The sequence below is a fragment of the Dipodomys merriami genome, unplaced genomic scaffold (assembly GCF_024711535.1).
Source record: "Dipodomys merriami isolate MVZ:Mamm:240054 unplaced genomic scaffold, mDipMer1.0.p SCAF_32, whole genome shotgun sequence".
Taxonomy (NCBI): domain Eukaryota; kingdom Metazoa; phylum Chordata; class Mammalia; order Rodentia; family Heteromyidae; genus Dipodomys; species Dipodomys merriami.
The window spans coordinates 1,249,284-1,266,157 of record NW_027204715.1 but is presented as its reverse complement, the minus strand read 5'-3'; the positions used below and the strand labels follow the sequence as shown (position 1 = coordinate 1,266,157).

Below are 16,874 nucleotides of genomic sequence, written 5' to 3'. Positions count from 1 at the left end.
CTGGCTTCCCCTCCCGGGCCAGCCCCCCCCCCAAACCTGGTCCCGGAGCGCGCCCCAGAGAAAAGCCAAGTCACTGCCGCCAGGCAGCCCGGGGCCCTCCCCGCATCCCCGGTTTATTACCCGGCGAGCACAGGTTGTTTGTAAACACTAAATAATGGAAGTAGGCGGAGGTGCAACCAAAGCCGCCGCAAACGCCCGGAGCCGCAGGGGCGGCGGGCGCGCGGCGGGGAGGGAGGAGCGAGGGGGAAGCGGGGCGGATTCATTTCCACCCCGGAGGGCCCGTGGCCAGCTTCTTATTACTTACAGGAAGGTAGTATTAGCAATTCAGGTGAAAAAGAAAGACACGGGGCCGGCCGTGGAATCAATACAGAATGCACCAACGGTTATTAATGTCACCGGACGGTGTTCTGCGCGCGTCTCCGCGGCTGCCGACGCCAAACTGTCTGAACCATTTGCATGGGCGGCCATTCATTATTCCCGATGGTCTCCCTCCGCGCGGCCCGCACGCGCCGGCCGCGGCCCGCGCCCTCGGAGCACTCGCGTCTCCATCTGTAAATTAAAGCAATTACGCAGCAGATCGGATGCGATGTGCGCGGCGGTCTCCGGATGGTCATCAATCACCTTCAACCGAGCTGTCCGCGCCCGCGGATCCCGCGTCCCGGAGGCCTCCTCGCCGCGGGGAGAGCGCGGGAACGCCGTCACTAATGAGAGGGCCACCCCGGGGCGCGGCGCAGGTCTGCACCCGGGAATCTCCCGAGCAAGCCTGCGCGGGCCGCGGCGCACGGCCCCGCTCCGGCCGATCGCGGGCAGCCGGGCGGGGCGAGCTCCATGCGCCCGGGACCCCCGGCCGGAGGGGGCGCCCGGCGCGCCCCGCGTGGGAAGCTGGGTCAAGCGGGCCGGGGGGGGGGTCGCCCCGGCTCGGCGCCCAGCGCTGCCTCCCCCTGCCCCGCGGGCCCGCGGTGCTGTGTGCGGGGAGAACCTCCTGCGGGAGGGGCCGGGGCCCGCGGCAGAGCGGACACCGCGCGCCCCGCGCTGCGGACAGGGCCGCGGGGGGCGGGGAGAGGGCACTGAGAGGGGAGGGGGGAGGGAGAGAAAAGGGGAGGGAGGCGAACCGACGGCGGGGGGGGGGGGGCGGGCAGAAGCGCAAATGACCCCGAGTGGAAAAGGGAGGGGTTTTCTCCTGGGACCGGCGGGGGACCCACGCACCTGAGCGCAGGCCGACCTCCCGCTCCAGCCTTCGACCCCCCGCGGCCTCCGTGGGTCCCGAGGCCGCGGTCGGTCCCGGCGGGCGCCGCGCGGGGCGCCGGCTAATCTTAACCGTTGATTACACCTCGGGGGCGGCGCGCGGGGTCCCCTCCTCGATCTCATTTGTAATTGAGACTAATGGTTGCGGCGGGGTGCGAAGGCGCAGCTGCTCGTTAATTAATTTCTAATTAAAAGCGCCTTCCGCGCGCCGTGGCTGAGGACGCCGTGCGCCGGGCGGCGCCGCCTCGGATGCGGCCGGTCCCAGGCCCCGCGCGCAGCGCGCCCCCGCCAGCGCCCCGGCCGCGCGCGCCCCGGACGGGCCACGCGAGTCGCTTTGTGCGTGTTTCCCCCGTTTTTTCTTTTCAAAACATGCGTTTGCGCCGCCGCTCGGAGGCCGTCCGGTGCCGGCGCCCCCGCGAGGCCCGGGGCGCCGAGGCCCCGGCCGCTCGCCTCCTTCGCGGGGCGAGAACTAACCGGCTTTCCCGCTTCGCTGTCCCAGCGCCTCGGAGCCCCGCGCGCAGGACCCCGCCGGCCCCGCCGCGCGGCCCTGGGCCGCGCCCGCCATGTCCTACCCGCAGTTTGGGTACCCCTACTCCTCGGCGCCCCAGGTAAGGGGACCCCGAGGGCCTCGGGGCGGGGCCCCGTCCGCAGGCAGAGCCCCTGAGCCTGGGGCTCGCGGCTCCCCGACGGCGCGCGCCGGCCCGGGAAGCACGTGCGCCAGGGCGCGCGGTCGAGGCCCCGGGGTTGGCGGGGCGCGGGGGTCCCGGGCTCCGGGGGGGCCCGGGACGCGGGAGGGACGGGCCCCGCGCCCCGCCACCCCCGCCCCTGCCCTGCGCGCGCTCTCTCCCCAGTTCCTGATGGCCACCAACTCCCTGAGCGCCTGCTGCGAGCCGGGCGGCCGCCCGCTGGCGGAGCCGGGGCCCGCCGCGCCCGCCCAGACGCCCGTGTACTGCCCGGTCTACGAGAGCCGGCTGCTGGCCTCGGCGCGCCACGAGCTCAGCTCGGCCGCCGCGCTCGGCGTCTACGGCGGCGCCTACGGCGGCGCGCAGGGCTACGGCAACTACGTGACCTACGGCTCCGAGGCGTCGGCCTTCTACTCGCTGGTGAGGGGCCCGGACCCCCGGCCCGCCGCCCGCGCCCGCCCCATCGGACCCCGCGCCCCTCTTCCTCTCCGCCGCCGCGCCCCGCCCGCCCCACTCGCCCCTGTCCGTTCCCTCCTCCACACCCCGTCTTCCCGAAACCCCTCCCCAACCCTCGGCGTCTGTCCAGCCCTTCCGCCCTCCTCGGGCCTCACCCCTCTCCCTCCACTGTGCCCCTTCACTCCAATCCTGCCCCTCCCGGTAACTCCTTGGGAGGAGGGGTACTGAAGCCCGCAGGCGCCTTCGGGGCTGGGGAGGGGGTTCCGGGGAGGGGCCCTAGCTGCCTCCCCAGAGCTGAACCCCGGACCCCTGGGCTCCTACAGAACAGCTTCGAGTCCAAGGACGGAACGGGATCCGGGCACGCGGGCCTCGCGCCGGCGGCCGCGGCCTACTACCCCTACGAGCCCGCCCTGAGCCAGTACACCTATGACAGGTGAGGGCTGCCCACCGCCCGGGCACCCCCAGGACCCCTCTGCCCCCCAGGCCCCGCTGCGGGCCGAGCACCCCCAGGACCCCTCTGCCCCCCAGGCCCCGCTGCGGGCCGAGCACCCCCAGGACCCCTCTGCCCCCCAGGCCCCGCTGCGGGCCGGGCACCCCCAGGACCCCTTTGCCCCCCAGGCCCCGCTGCGGGCCGGGCACCCCCAGGACCCCTCTGTCCCCCAGGCCCCGCTGCGGGCCGGGCACCCCCAGGCTCCACCATCCCACCCCCACAGCCATCCCACCCCCACAAGCCAGGCCCCGGGGAGGGGTGGAGGGGAGGGTGTGGTGCTGATGGGGTCGGGCCAGGCCTGCCCCTCAGCCAGCCTCCTTCAGCCTCCTTCCTGTCCTGGGTGAGTCTGTACCCCAGGGGAACGCCAGACACCCTTCCACCCCACATGCTATGACTTCCAGATCCTGGCTGCCAGGACTTACTTCTGAAGCCCGTCCCCTGGGGGGAGCCGTGTCCTCCAGAGCCTCCACCCCAGTTCAGGCACCTCTGGTCTAGCATGGCGAGCCCCCAGACAGTGGGAAGAGAGGAGGGCCCTGCAAGCCCAAAGCAGCACAGCACCCCAGGGGCAGGACACTATCTCCAATTTACAGGCCCTGGGCCTGCCCTGGGGGGGGGCACAGCCCCTCTGACCACGGCCCCCATGCCATGCCGCAGCGGGGCAGCTTCACAGGTCTGTGATACGTGTTTATGGTTTGGGGATCAAAGGCACAAGAGAGAAACCCTGGGAAGGAATCCAGAGAAGTAGCTCTGTGGAGTGACAGGGGGCATGACCTCTCACGCTCACCACCATTTTAATAGCATTCTCTTCGCTCTCAGCCTACAAAAGGCAAAGAGGCAGTGCCCACGCCCACTGAGGCCTGGTCCAACCGGGGTCCTCCAACCATAAACACAGCCCACCACCAGGAGCCCCAGCCCGCCCCATGCCCCTCCACACCTCCCTCCCCTGCCCCCCTTCCCAGGAGCACCCGGCTGCCGCCGGTGCCCCACTGCACAGCCTGTCTGCAGGTACGGGACCATGGACAGCGGTACACGGCGCAAGAACGCCACGCGGGAGACCACGGCCACGCTGAAGGCCTGGCTGAACGAGCACCGCAAGAACCCCTACCCCACCAAGGGCGAGAAGATCATGCTGGCCATCATCACCAAGATGACCCTCACGCAGGTCTCCACCTGGTTCGCCAACGCACGCCGGCGCCTCAAGAAGGAGAACAAGATGACGTGGCCGCCCCGGAACAAGTGTGCGGACGAGAAGCGGCCATATGGGGAGGGGGAGGAGGAGGAGGAGGCCGGTGAGGAGGAGGCCCGGGAGGAGGTCCTCAAGAGCACCAAGAGTGAAGGTGAGTTGGAGATCTGGGGGAGGGGGAGTGGGGGCAGGGGAGCCGCGTGGGTTGCACACCGATAGACGCAGGCAGCCAGGTGGCACGCACACAGTCTCTAGCTTGGGCGGTCTGAGCATGACTGTCTGTGCTGCTTGGGAACGCTTGAAGATATTAAAGTCCAGTTTGAAAACATCACACGCACATCTGAGGTCTCTCCTATGAAATGTAGACTATAGATTCGATTCCGGAAGGGAGGAGTCCAGAGGAGACAGGGGAGCACAGGGAACAGCCCTGGTGGTTCCCTAGCTCAGGATGGGAAGACATCCCAGCTCCTGGGCTTAGAGGTAGGCAGCCTGGTGGCCCATCCCATGTGCGTCAGCCAGCCACGTGCTGTCTCCCAGCAGAACCCGTGGGGAAGGAAGACAAGGAGCTAGAGCTCAGTGACCTGGATGACTTCGACCCTCTGGAGGCAGAGACGCCAGAGTGTGAGCTGAAGGCAGCTTTCCAGCCCCTGGAGGTGGATCGCGTCCCGGCCACACCTCCTGGAGGCCCTGGCGGGCGGGGCAAGGAGTCCCCGGGGGCTCTCCACCTGCCCCTGGCCTCCGGCAGCCACTCGGCCACGAATGAGGACCTGGAGAGAGCAGGAAGCTGCCTCCGGTGCGTGGTGGTGGGGCCAGAGCCCCAGCCGGGCGGTGGCGAGGGAGGCCCGCGAGCCTGCGAGGCCAAGCTGAGCTTCGCGCCCGCCGGCCTGGAGGCCAAGCCCCGCATCTGGTCCTTGGCCCACACGGCCACCGCCGCGGCAGCCACGGCCCTGAGCCAGACTGAGTTTCCATCCTGCATGCTCAAGCGTCCAGGCCCTGCCGTCCCCGCAGGGGCGTCTTCCGCGCCTCCCGCCACCCCTCCCGCAGCCCCGGCCCCACCCGGGGCCCTGGACCGGCACCAGGACTCCCCAGTAACCAGTCTCAGAAACTGGGTCGACGGGGTGTTCCACGACCCCATTCTCAGGCACAGCACTTTGAACCCGGCCTGGGCCACTGCCAAGGGTGCCCTTCTGGATCCAGGGCCTCTAGGACGCTCGCTGGGGGCGGGGACCAACGTGCTGACTGCACCCCTGGCACGGGCCTTCCCCGCCACCACGCCTCATGACGCCCCAAATGCCAGTGCAGCCAGAGAGCTGCTGGCTACGCCCAAAGCCGGTGGCAAGCCCTTCTGCACCTAAAGCGGCCCCTGGAGCCCAGGGAACGGGTACTCCGGCTGCAGGCTGCGGTGCCCGGACTTTTTACAGTCTCCAAAGGGCCGGCGAGAGCACGGCCAGGGGAGGAGCTGAGCTCAGCCCCCGGGGGGGGGGGAGGAGCCAGGCCTGCTCTGCGGCCCTCCCCTCCCAGCCAGGAGTCTGCCCCGCCGCCCCCAACTCGGCCAGGGTGGGAGAGCTCCCTCAGCGTGAAGTTTACATCCGAAGTTTACACGGAGGAGACGAGACGCGTGGGGCGTGGGGCGTGGGTTGTTGCTGTGACCTGCGGGGCTGGGCAGGTCTCATCGGCTGCGCCTCCTCCCCATCCATCCTCAGCACATAGGCTCATCAACAGCACGTCCACCCGGTTTCACGACCTCACACTCCGGACTTGACGAAATTATGTTTTCTAAAATGTATGTTCACACCCATACCTGCCTGCTTCAGAGAGGCTACTATAACAAAACCAATAAAACCTAGTGGTGGCATTTGTATTGAGGAACCCGCAGGCTGCAGGCCCCGGGGCTGTGACCAGGACAGGGGTGGCCGGCGGGCAGTCTGGGACTGCCGGTAAAACACGCGTGCTAAGCCTCCAGCCTACCCCAGAGCCGTTTCCCAGTGATCCAGACAGTTAAGCAAGCAACTTTTACTTAAGTTTACACCGTGATACAGACATACATTTCAGCTGATTAAAATCCGACACCCAGGAAGAGAGACACTACAAATGTCTCCTCCCCTCACACCAGGGCGATTGCTACTCAGTCCCCACCTCCTCCCAGGAGGAAAGCGCTGTACGGGGACAGTCAGGACTGTGGAGCCCAACGCCAACGCAAGGCCCTAAACTAACTCAGGACCGAGCTCCAGAAATTCGGACAAATGGGGTTTGGGGTTAAATCTTCCCAAAGCCCCTGAAGGATTCAAAGGGAGAAGACGTGCATGCCAGGGTGCCAGCCCAGCCCAGAGCCGGCCAAGGCATGAGGAGCTTCCTGTAGACCCAGTACTTTACCCCGTAGCCCGCTTCCCCCCTTCCAGGGGGGAGGGTAAGGTGAGTTCCCCAGTTGCTCTTGCTTGGGCCTGGGGTCTGCCCTGTTCACTTGCCTGCAAGCCCCCCTGCTACTCTCTGGGGTCCCACAAAAGTCCTAGTGTCCCTGAGAAGGTGGGGCTGCAAGCCAGGCTTCTTACAAGGTGTGGGCTGCCAGGCATGCAGCCTCAAGCCCCTATCCTGGACCGGAACACGGGCCACCCCTGCAGAGATTCCCAGCCTGCAGGCGTTGAGGACAATTGAGGCCAGGCCTTTCTCCTGGAAGCCTGGGCTGGGCAGGCCCCATGGGGCCCTCTCCCAGGAACATGCCGCTCCAGGGCGCAGGCCAGGAGCCCACGGAGCTGGTCTTGGGTCCAGCACCAGCAAGAAGCAGGAATCCTTGGTGGAGGGAGGGGGTGCCCAGGACTCCCTGAGAGCCAGGCCCGGAGTGGGGGCCCCCGAGCCGCCCCTGAGCGAGGCCTGCCCCGGCAGCGCTGGGTAATTGGATTGTCCCTGGCTGTGCTGTCACTGCGTTGACTTTCGCTCCCCTGGATGATGTTATCCAGACCCGGAGTCGGCCGCCGACGCGCCTGTCAAAGGCTGCACGGGGGCTCCCGGCCCGGCCCGGCACGCGCGCATCAGCCAAGATAATTTGAAGTGAAATTTTCATCTTGACAGTAAACCCCTCAATTTCTCAAGGCTCCGCGCTCCGAGAGCGCGCCGGCAGGGGAGGCTTTGCGGCAAGCCCACGTCTTACACTGAAAAGGGCAAAAGAACTCGAATTAGTTGTAATAGATAAAAGGGCAAAAATAAAGAGCCAAGGGTACTTGACAGTAATCGCGGGCGGGGCGTCTCCGGGGAGGCGAGGGCTGCGCAGGGCTCGGGGAATTTTAATGCGGCCCGCGGCCACCCTCACGCCCCCGCCCAGCCCTAGACAAAGCCAGGTATTTTCTGCCAAAACAAGGCAGCACAGATTCAGCAGCCAAGGGGCAGCGAGGGTGGAGGGTGGCGGCCAGGGCCGGGGAGTTGGGGGTCCCGACTTGGGCTGGGTCACGTGCCGTGACTGCAGTGGGCTCCTCGTGGGGCTAGGGGACGCCATTCACCCACAAAGATGGCTCTGGTGGGCAGCGGCTCCCCGCACCCGCCCGGCCGGCTCTCCAGAGGTGCCCGCAGCCCAAGCTCGCTGTCCGGGGCTCGGCCCCTGGGCACTCTGGCCTCCGGAAGCTAGCCTGGCCGGTGTGCCCAGATCTGTTGGCCCCAGCTAAGTAAAGTGGTGAGCGTGAATGGCCTGGCAAGCTGAGTGAGATAAAGACATCACCGGGGGTCCCCAGACGCATTTCCGGGCGACACGTAGGAAAGAACACCCCCAAACCAGGAGCTGTCGTTCCCAGCCACCTCTCCCTTGGGGAGCCTCTGCCAGGTTTGCTTCCAGCAGGCCGGGTGTGGGGGAATCCTGCCCCGGGGTGTAGAGCCCCCGAGGAGGACGGGCCAGACCACCTCCCGCGGGGCAGGGCGGGGTCGAGCCTCGATGGAGGGGGGCTGTCGTGGGGGAAAGTGGGGCCTGGCGCAGCGCCAGGACCCGCGGCGCACTCAGGCGAGGCAAATGCAAACACGGGGAGAGGAGAAGCTAAATTAACGGCGCTCTTTACATACAGCCCAAATAAAACTGTAATCAGCGGCGCGTAACTTTTCATTAAGCGAGGCTGACAGCGGCATATTCAGACTCGACAAGGGACAGGCGGGGAAATATACGGCTCCCGGGCCGCCCGGCCGAGATGACTCCTTAAGCTCCATTAACAACTCGTAGCCGCAGGAAATCCGTGCCGGAAACCGTCTCCAAATCTAAAAGCTTTATCGACCCTCCAACGTGGCTGATGGTTCCATGTCCCCCCTCCCTTTCCCCCTCTCCCTCTCTCCCTCCCTCTCTCCCTCTCTCCCTCTCCCCTTCCCTTTCCCTTTTTCCCCCTTTAACTTAGGGGAGACGTCCATTTGACAGGACACCTTCTTAACTAGAGAGGCTGGGAAGCCAGCCCATAAGTGATATTTAAAAGGCAACCAATTAAGATTTAAAGCGGGCCTCTCCTGAGATTATGTGTGCGATTTACACTACCCGCTCCCCCCACCCCTCCAGGGGAGCTACTTCCCAGCTCTAGCCGGTTCCCTGGGGAGGGGGATTTAGGAAGCCATCTCCATCTGAATGGGCCGGGGCTGCCCGGGACCCCTGCCGCGTGGCGGTGGACTGGGGACTGGCCTCCGCCCCTCCCCACACCCGTCTTGCCCGCTGGGCTGGGAGGGGCTCTCAGGCCGGCTCCACCCCACCAGCTCACAGAGCGAAGCCTCCAGCTCCCGGCGCCGTGCTGGTTTGCTCACCTCCAGTGCACCTAGCTGCTTCCCTTCCAAAGCCCCAGGAAGGTTCAGCTCCAAGGGACCGGGGCCCTTCATCCGGGACCTCTGTCCCCTCCGTCTGGGACCACTGTCCCCATAGGCAACACGGGCCTGGCCGTCCGCTTCCACCAGGGCTGCCACGCCGAAGGGGCTGGAAGGCTGTCCGGTCCTGTCACTCATGAGAAGACAGCCAGGCCCCAGAGGGACAACCCATGATCCCTTGATTTGACCCCAGTTCAAGATCCTCTTGGACTCTGAACAATGACAGGCGGAGGGAGAGACGAGGGCCGCGGAGGGGATGGAGAGAGGAAGGAGAAGAGGATGGGGGGGGGATTGGGATTGGGATAAGGGATTACAGGCGGTCAAGGGGCCCTTGGCAGCAGCCTTACCGGAGCACATGTGAACCAGGCGTGTTCCGGAAAGAGAGCCCCAGTGCTGGGGTGCGGACCCCCCCCCCCGCACTCTCTGAGAGACTCGGGCTCGGGGCTGGAGGGACATGTGGCCCTCAGGTGGGCCCCACACAGCCTGGATTTTAGCGGGGAGACCGAGGAGTGGCCCTGGTGCCTTCCCCAAGAGTGGACCTGGAGTCCAACATGCCCCCTCCAAGCTCACGGACTGCACCCAACTCCACAAGGCAGGAGGCCCAAGGCCCCAAAGTTAGAGCGCACAAGGAGTCCAGAGCACCCACCCATCTTTGTATTTGGGGGCGCTGCACCCCAGGGCCCCGGGACTTCCACTCAGGAGTGGGGTGCAATGAACAGACAGCAGACAGGCAGATGGGTGGACAGACGGGATGGCCCTGGAGTCCGACCCTGTCCTTCAGGGGAGGATCTTTCAAATGGGAGGCCAAGGGAAAGGGAAGGAAAAGCTGTTTCCAGACGTGGCTTTGTCTTAAAAACTCTCCACAGTGTCCTCACTCGGCAGCAAGCCCCCAGGACAAAGCGGACTGGGGCGGCCAGTGAAGAGCACTTGTGTGACAGTCCATTTTCTGCTGGTCCCCGCTGTCCTTCTGGGAACCCAGGCCAGGCTCTGAGACCTGCCCCAGCCCAGAACCCAATGGGGACGGGCTCAGGCCACGTCTTTGGTTCTGGAAGCCTGGGGATTCTGAGAAAGCTCAGGGCCAACACAGCAGGTCAGTCTTTGTCCCTCCAGCCTCCTGCTCCGAGGGGAAGAGCTGCAGCCAGGCGGGGCAGCTGGAGCAGCCTGGGCTACTGAGGGAGAGCCCAGTCTCAGAGAGAGGAAGGGTCTGTGTGCAAACCCTGGGGAAGGGCAGCAGGCACTGGGTCTCCAGGGAGCAAGTAGGAGTTTGACAGAGGACCCTGAGGAGGCCAGGCATCCAGGTCACAGGCCAGTCCCCCGGAAGGACCCCCCACCCCCCAGAGGGGTCTTGGGCAGCTAGTGCAGTGCCAGTCAGCAGCGGGGAAGGCGAGGGCCGGGCCAGCCCGGAAGGGTGCACAGCCCCGGGTGCTAGACGGGCAGCAGGTGGCAGGCGGGGTCGGTTGGAACGCCTCCGGAGGTTTATCTGGCAGGAGGTGCAGGGCCCGGAGGAGAATATCCAAAGGGCCTGGAGTGAAAAGCGGAGCTGACACAAGGAGGAAGCAGAGAGGCTGTTTTCACGGCTGATTTAACACCTCAGTCACCTCGCTGGAGTGGCAGGAGACGGCGGGACTAGGCGTGGATGTCAGGGAGGCTCAGAGCAGAGCTACGGAGCTACGCAGGGAGACACGCGGATGACAGGAGCGGGGCCCCGGTGCCCACGGGGGCGCTGTGACGCTCCCCCTTCAGCAGAGCAGAAACGCCTTCGGGGCGGGGCTGGCGAGCCCAAGCCGGGGCCAGTGCCACACACATCTGCCCCACATGAGGCGGGCCCCAGCTGTCCCGGGCCCCACCCCCAGACACAGAGCCCTGTGTGGGCTCAGGGAAGGCGCTGAATCTGGAGGTATCCAGAGATTCACAGTCCTGCCACTGCTGCTCCAGTCCAAAGAGTCCATGGTGGAGAGGAGTAAGCAGAGTGACCATCCGGCTTCCTATCAGCAGGCACTTGTACCGACTCGCAGGGAAAGCTCCCAGGAGGCGGCCTCCTATTGCATGTGCATAGATACACACATGCACACTGTGCAGTCTCCCTCCCTGTCACGGGCACACGTGTGCATGCGCACTCACGCGAGGCTACAGAGCTTCTGCAACCCCAGGGCAGGGTCCAGGCCCCAGGGCAGTGTCCAGGCTCCAGGGCAGCATCCAGGCCCCAGGGCAGGGTCCAGGCCCCAGGGCAGGGTCCAGGCCCCAGGCAGGGCAGCGTCCAGGCCCCAGAGCAGGGTCCAGGCCCCAGGGCAGGGCAGCGTCCAGGCCCCAGGGCAGGGTCCAGGCCCCAGGGCAGGGTCCAGGCCCCAGGCAGGGCAGCATCCAGGCCCCAGGGCAGGGTCCAGGCCCCAGGCAGGGCAGGGTCCAGGCCCCAGAGCAGGGTCCAGGCCCCAGGCAGGGCAGCGTCCAGGCCCCAGGGCAGGGTCCAGGCCCCAGGCAGGGCAGGGTCCAGGCCCCAGGCAGGGCAGCGTCCAGGCCCCAGGGCAGGGTCCAGGCCCCAGGCAGGGCAGGGTCCAGGCCCCAGAGCAGGGTCCAGGCCCCAGGGAGGGCAGCGTCCAGGCCCCAGGGCAGGGTCCAGGCCCCAGGCAGGGCAGGGTCCAGGCCCCAGAGCAGGGTCCAGGCCCCAGGCAGGGCAGCGTCCAGGCCCCAGGGCAGGGTCCAGGCCCCAGAGCAGGGTCCAGGCCCCAGGCAGGGCAGCGTCCAGGCCCCAGGCAGGGTCCAGGCCCCAGGCCCCTGTGCGTGATGCCGCACAGGCTCTCATCAGGAGTTTCAGGACACAGCCAGGGCTGGCCGCTGCCCGTTTCAGAACTTGCCTGGGCAAAGCCACAGGTCTGAGCTTAAAGAGGGCCCCTGTCTGAAGGGCTTCCTGAGCGCAGCAGGGAGTGTTGAAGGGTGCAGAGGCGGGAAGGCCACGCTGGCCAGCACCCTGGGCTCCTTCCATGCCAGGCCCTGCTTGAATTTTCCTGCATGGCCACTGGGCGCTCCGAGACCCAGCCCTCCTGTGCAGAGGAGTCCCAGGAGTTACACTGCCCACTCTACCCGGCCCCGGCCCCCGGCCCCAGCCACAGCCCCTGCCTGGATCTTCGGCATGGAGCCCCGAGGCCAGGACAGCCTGGCACACACAGCATTCTCACTCTCTCCCGCGCCCAGATCTTGGAGCCCCACCCCACCGTGGGCACAGCCCACCCTGCCAGGAGCCCAGCCCATCCCAGCACACAAGTGGTTGAAATCACGGTGGAGCTGCAAATGGGGCCTTAATTAATGAATTTGCTGATAGAGTCTCTTTTCATGGAACATTAGCCCAACTGCGGGATAATCAGCTGAACACAGCCGGGCTTCACGGCAGCACGGGCCCCAGGCCAGAGCATAGCTCTTGCAAACAAGCAGGTAGGCGAGCCCCCGCGCGCAGAGGCTGGCAGGCCCCTGGGGGTTGGCCAGGTGTTTGGAGATGCCCCGGGGTGGTGGCGCTACTGGCACGCACACGCGTGTGATCACGTGACACCTTCGGGTCTCTGGCCGGCAGTCCGGAGGGGGAGAAGGGCGGTGCTGGCCTTCCTCGGCTGCCTCCCGTCCGCTGGTCTCCCCCAGATGACACCACTCACTCCAGGTCAGGAGCAGATGTCTCTGCCATAGACCGGACATGCAGTGACCCAGACAAAACCTGGATTCTGGGCTTCCTGCTAACCATTGCATAGTGAAAATTGTGTGCTTAGTGGGACCTGGGGATCACTCAGGCCCCTGTGTGTGGTCATCTCAGGCCTCGTGTGTGTGGTCATCTCAGGCCTCGTGTGTGTGGTCATCTCAGGTCCCTGTGTGTGTGGTCATCTCAGACCCCTGTGTGTGTGGTCATCACAGGCCCCTGTGTGTGTGGTCATCTCAGGCCCCTGTGTGTGTGGTCATCTCAGGTCTCTGTGTGTGTGGTCATCTCAGGCCCCTGTGTGTGTGGTCATCTCAGGCCCCTGTGTGTGTGGTCATCTCAGGCCTCCTTTGTGTGTGGTCATCTCAGACCCCTGTGTGTGTGGTCATCTCAGACCCCTGTGTGTGTGGTCATCTCAGGTCCCTGTGTGTGTGGTCATCTCAGGTCTCGTGTGTGTGGTCATCTCAGACCCCTGTGTGTGTGGTCATCTCAGACCCCTGTGTGTGTGGTCATCTCAGACCCCTGTGTGTGTGGTCATCTCAGACCCCTGTGTGTGTGGTCATCTCAGACCCCTGTGTGTGTGGTCATCTCAGGCCCCTGTGTGTGGTCATCTCAGACCCCTGTGTGTGTGGTCATCTCAGACCCCTGTGTGTGTGGTCATCTCAGACCCCTGTGTGTGTGGTCATCTCAGACCCCTGTGTGTGTGGTCATCTCAGGTCTCGTGTGTGTGGTCATCTCAGGCCTCCTGTGTGTGGTCATCTCAGACCCCTGTGTGTGTGGTCATCTCAGGACTCCTGTGTGTGTGGTCATCTCAGGCCCCTGTGTGTGTGGTCATCTCAGGTGTCTGTGTGTGGTCATCTCAGGTCTCGTGTGTGTGTGGTCATCTCAGACCCCTGTGTGTGTGGTCATCTCAGGTCTCGTGTGTGTGGTCATCTCAGGCCTCCTGTGTGTGGTCATCTCAGACCCCTGTGTGTGTGGTCATCTCAGACCTCTGTGTGTGTGGTCATCTCAGACCTCTGTGTGTGTGGTCATCTCAGACCTCTGTGTGTGTGGTCATCTCAGACCCCTGTGTGTGTGGTCATCTCAGACCCCTGTGTGTGTGGTCATCTCAGACCCCTGTGTGTGGTCATCTCAGGTCTCGTGTGTGTGGTCATCTCAGGCCTCCTGTGTGTGGTCATCTCAGACCCCTGTGTGTGTGGTCATCTCAGGACTCCTGTGTGTGTGGTCATCTCAGGCCCCTGTGTGTGTGGTCATCTCAGGTGTCTGTGTGTGGTCATCTCAGGTCTCGTGTGTGTGTGGTCATCTCAGACCCCTGTGTGTGTGGTCATCTCAGGCCCCTGTGTGTGTGGTCATCTCAGGCCCCTGTGTGTGTGTGGTCATCTCAGGCCTCGTGTGTGTGGTCATCTCAGGCCCCTGTGTGTGTGGTCATCTCAGGTCTCTGTGTGTGTGGTCATCTCAGGTCCCTGTGTGTGTGGTCATCTCAGGCCCCTGTGTGTGTGGTCATCTCAGGCCCCTGTGTGTGTGGTCATCTCAGGCCCCTGTGTGTGTGTGGTCATCTCAGGCCTCGTGTGTGTGGTCATCTCAGGCCCCTGTGTGTGTGGTCATCTCAGGTCTCTGTGTGTGTGATCATCTCAGACCCCTGTGTGTGTGGTCATCTCAGGTCCGTGTGTGTGGTCATCTCAGGCCCCTGTGTGTGTGGTCATCTCAGGCCCCTGTGTGTGTGGTCATCTCAGGACTCCTGTGTGTGTGGTCATCTCAGGCCCCTGTGTGTGTGGTCATCTCAGGTGTCTGTGTGTGGTCATCTCAGGTCCGTGTGTGTGGTCATCTCAGGTCCCTGTGTGTGTGGTCATCTCAGACCCCTGTGTGTGTGGTCATCTCAGACCTCTGTGTGTGTGGTCATCTCAGACCTCTGTGTGTGTGGTCATCTCAGACCTCTGTGTGTGTGGTCATCTCAGACCCCTGTGTGTGTGGTCATCTCAGGCCCCTGTGTGTGTGGTCATCTCAGGTCCCGTGTGTGTGTGGTCATCTCAGACCCCTGTGTGTGTGGTCATCTCAGGCCCCTGTGTGTGTGGTCATCTCAGGTCCCTGTGTGTGTGTGGTCATCTCAGACCCCTGTGTGTGTGGTCATCTCAGGTCTCGTGTGTGTGGTCATCTCAGGCCCCTGTGTGTGTGGTCATCTCAGGCCTCGTGTGTGGTCATCTCAGGCCTCGTGTGTGGTCATCTCAGGCCCCTGTGTGTGTGGTTATCTCAGGTCTCTGTGTGTGTGGTCATCTCAGGCCCCTGTGTGTGTGGTCATCTCAGGCCCCTGTGTGTGTGGTCATCTCAGGACTCCTGTGTGTGTGGTCATCTCAGGTCCCTGTGTGTGTGGTCATCTCAGGTGTCTGTGTGTGGTCATCTCAGGCCCCTGTGTGTGTGGTCATCTCAGACCCCTGTGTGTGTGGTCATCTCAGACCCCTGTGTGTGTGGTCATCTCAGGCCCCTGTGTGTGTGGTCATCTCAGGCCCCGTGTGTGTGGTCATCTCAGACCCCTGTGTGTGTGGTCATCTCAGACCCCTGTGTGTGTGGTCATCTCAGGCCCCTGTGTGTGTGGTCATCTCAGGCCTCCTTTGTGTGTGGTCATCTCAGACCCCTGTGTGTGTGGTCATCTCAGGTCTCGTGTGTGTGGTCATCTCAGGTCCCTGTGTGTGTGGTCATCTCAGGTCCCTGTGTGTGTGGTCATCTCAGGCCCCTGTGTGTGTGGTCATCTCAGGCCTCTTGTGTGTAGTCATCTCAGGTCCCTGTGTGTGTGGTCATCTCAGACCCCTGTGTGTGTGGTCATCTCAGGCTCCTGTGTGTGTGGTCATCTCAGGCCCCTGTGTGTGTGGTCATCTCAGGCCTCGTGTGTGTGGTCATCTCAGGCCCCTGTGTGTGTGGTCATCTCAGGCCTCGTGTGTGTGGTCATCTCAGGTCCCTGTGTGTGTGGTCATCTCAGGCCCCTGTGTGTGTGGTCATCTCAGGCCTCGTGTGTGTGGTCATCTCAGACCCCTGTGTGTGTGGTCATCTCAGACCCCTGTGTGTGTGGTCATCTCAGGCCCCTGTGTGTGTGGTCATCTCAGGCCCCTGTGTGTGTGGTCATCTCAGGCCTCGTGTGTGTGGTCATCTCAGGTCTCTGTGTGTGTGGTCATCTCAGGCCCCTGTGTGTGTGGTCATCTCAGGCCTCGTGTGTGTGGTCATCTCAGGTCCCTGTGTGTGTGGTCATCTCAGACCCCTGTGTGTGTGGTCATCTCAGGTCTCGTGTGTGTGTGGTCATCTCAGACCCCTGTGTGTGTGGTCATCTCAGGCCCCTGTGTGTGTGGTCATCTCAGGCCTCGTGTGTGTGGTCATCTCAGGCCCCTGTGTGTGGTCATCTCAGGTCCCTGTGTGTGTGGTCATCTCAGGCCTCGTGTGTGTGGTCATCTCAGGCCTCGTGTGTGTGGTCATCTCAGGCCCCTGTGTGTGTGGTCATCTCAGGTCCCTGTGTGTGTGGTCATCTCAGACCCCTGTGTGTGTGGTCATCTCAGGCCCCTGTGTGTGTGGTCATCTCAGGCCCCTGTGTGTGTGGTCATCTCAGGCCTTGTGTGTGTGTGGTCATCTCAGGCCTCGTGTGTGGTCATCTCAGACCCCCGTGGTGAGAGGCGACATCAGGCACCGTGGGTATGGCAGGCCGCAGCAGGCCGCAGCAGGCCGCAGTGAGCGCAAGTGCTTGCCCCCAGACATGTCCAGGGGGACACAGGCCATCACCGGGGCCTCATGGTGGCCAGTCAGGCCCACAGGACTTAGGGAGGAAACCTTGCCCTGACAGATGTGGGCCCCAAGTGTGTGCCCCCTCCAGCCTCTCCCACCCAACTGGGGTCCCCATGGCAGCCAACTATCGCCAGGGAGAGCGCCGACCACGTGGCCACATGGGACACGGCAGAGACACGGGCATTCCACAGTCTCCATGGTTCAGGAAGCCCAGGTCCTTCGAGGTGCAGTGGGAGCCGCTCCAGGTGACACACATGCACATCCATGTATGCACACACATGTGTGTGTACACACACACACATGCATACAAACACACATACACACAATGCACACACAAGCACATGCGCACATGTGCTCAGCCTTGGACACACATGCACACGACCCTTAGATGCTTCCCAGCCAGACCCAGGGCTGGAGGAGCGGCAGCTGGCTGAGGGACAGGTGTGCACACACCACCTCAGCTTTGTCATTTTCTCCTCCTCCTCTTTATTTTTCCTCCCATATGTTAATCGCACACGACAGCACCACTGCGACATTTCCACACACGCACACAACGCTCCTTGC

General features: G+C 64.1%; 1 protein-coding gene across 2 annotated transcripts; it reads left to right on the top strand.

Moving 5' to 3' along the window:
• Positions 1–1,796: 1,796 nt before the first annotated feature.
• Positions 1,797–5,912, top strand: Irx4 (iroquois homeobox 4). 2 transcript variants are annotated; one of them, XM_070042138.1, is made up of 5 exons: positions 1,797–1,853; positions 2,097–2,348; positions 2,708–2,817; positions 3,880–4,211; positions 4,598–5,912. In XM_070042138.1, exons 1-5 carry the CDS (start codon positions 1,809–1,811, stop codon positions 5,410–5,412), a joined length of 1,554 nt encoding a protein of 517 aa, XP_069898239.1. In that variant the 5' UTR covers positions 1,797–1,808; the 3' UTR covers positions 5,413–5,912. The 2 variants fall into 2 exon arrangements, with proteins under 2 accessions (XP_069898239.1, XP_069898238.1); XM_070042137.1 differs by having other exon boundaries at positions 4,595–5,912.
• Positions 5,913–16,874: the final 10,962 nt, after the last annotated feature.

What these genes read in the sequence shown, in the direction of transcription:
- Irx4 (XM_070042137.1), top strand. Translation starts at nt 1,809, where the DNA reads ATGTCCTACCCGCAGTTTGGGTACCCCTACTCCTCGGCGCCCCAG. An exon ending in CCTACTCCTCGGCGCCCCAG is followed by an intron (nt 1,854 to 2,096) that starts GTAAGGGGACCC and finishes CTCTCTCCCCAG; the next exon opens with TTCCTGATGGCCACCAACTC. An exon ending in CGTCGGCCTTCTACTCGCTG is followed by an intron (nt 2,349 to 2,707) that starts GTGAGGGGCCCG and finishes GGGCTCCTACAG; the next exon opens with AACAGCTTCGAGTCCAAGGA.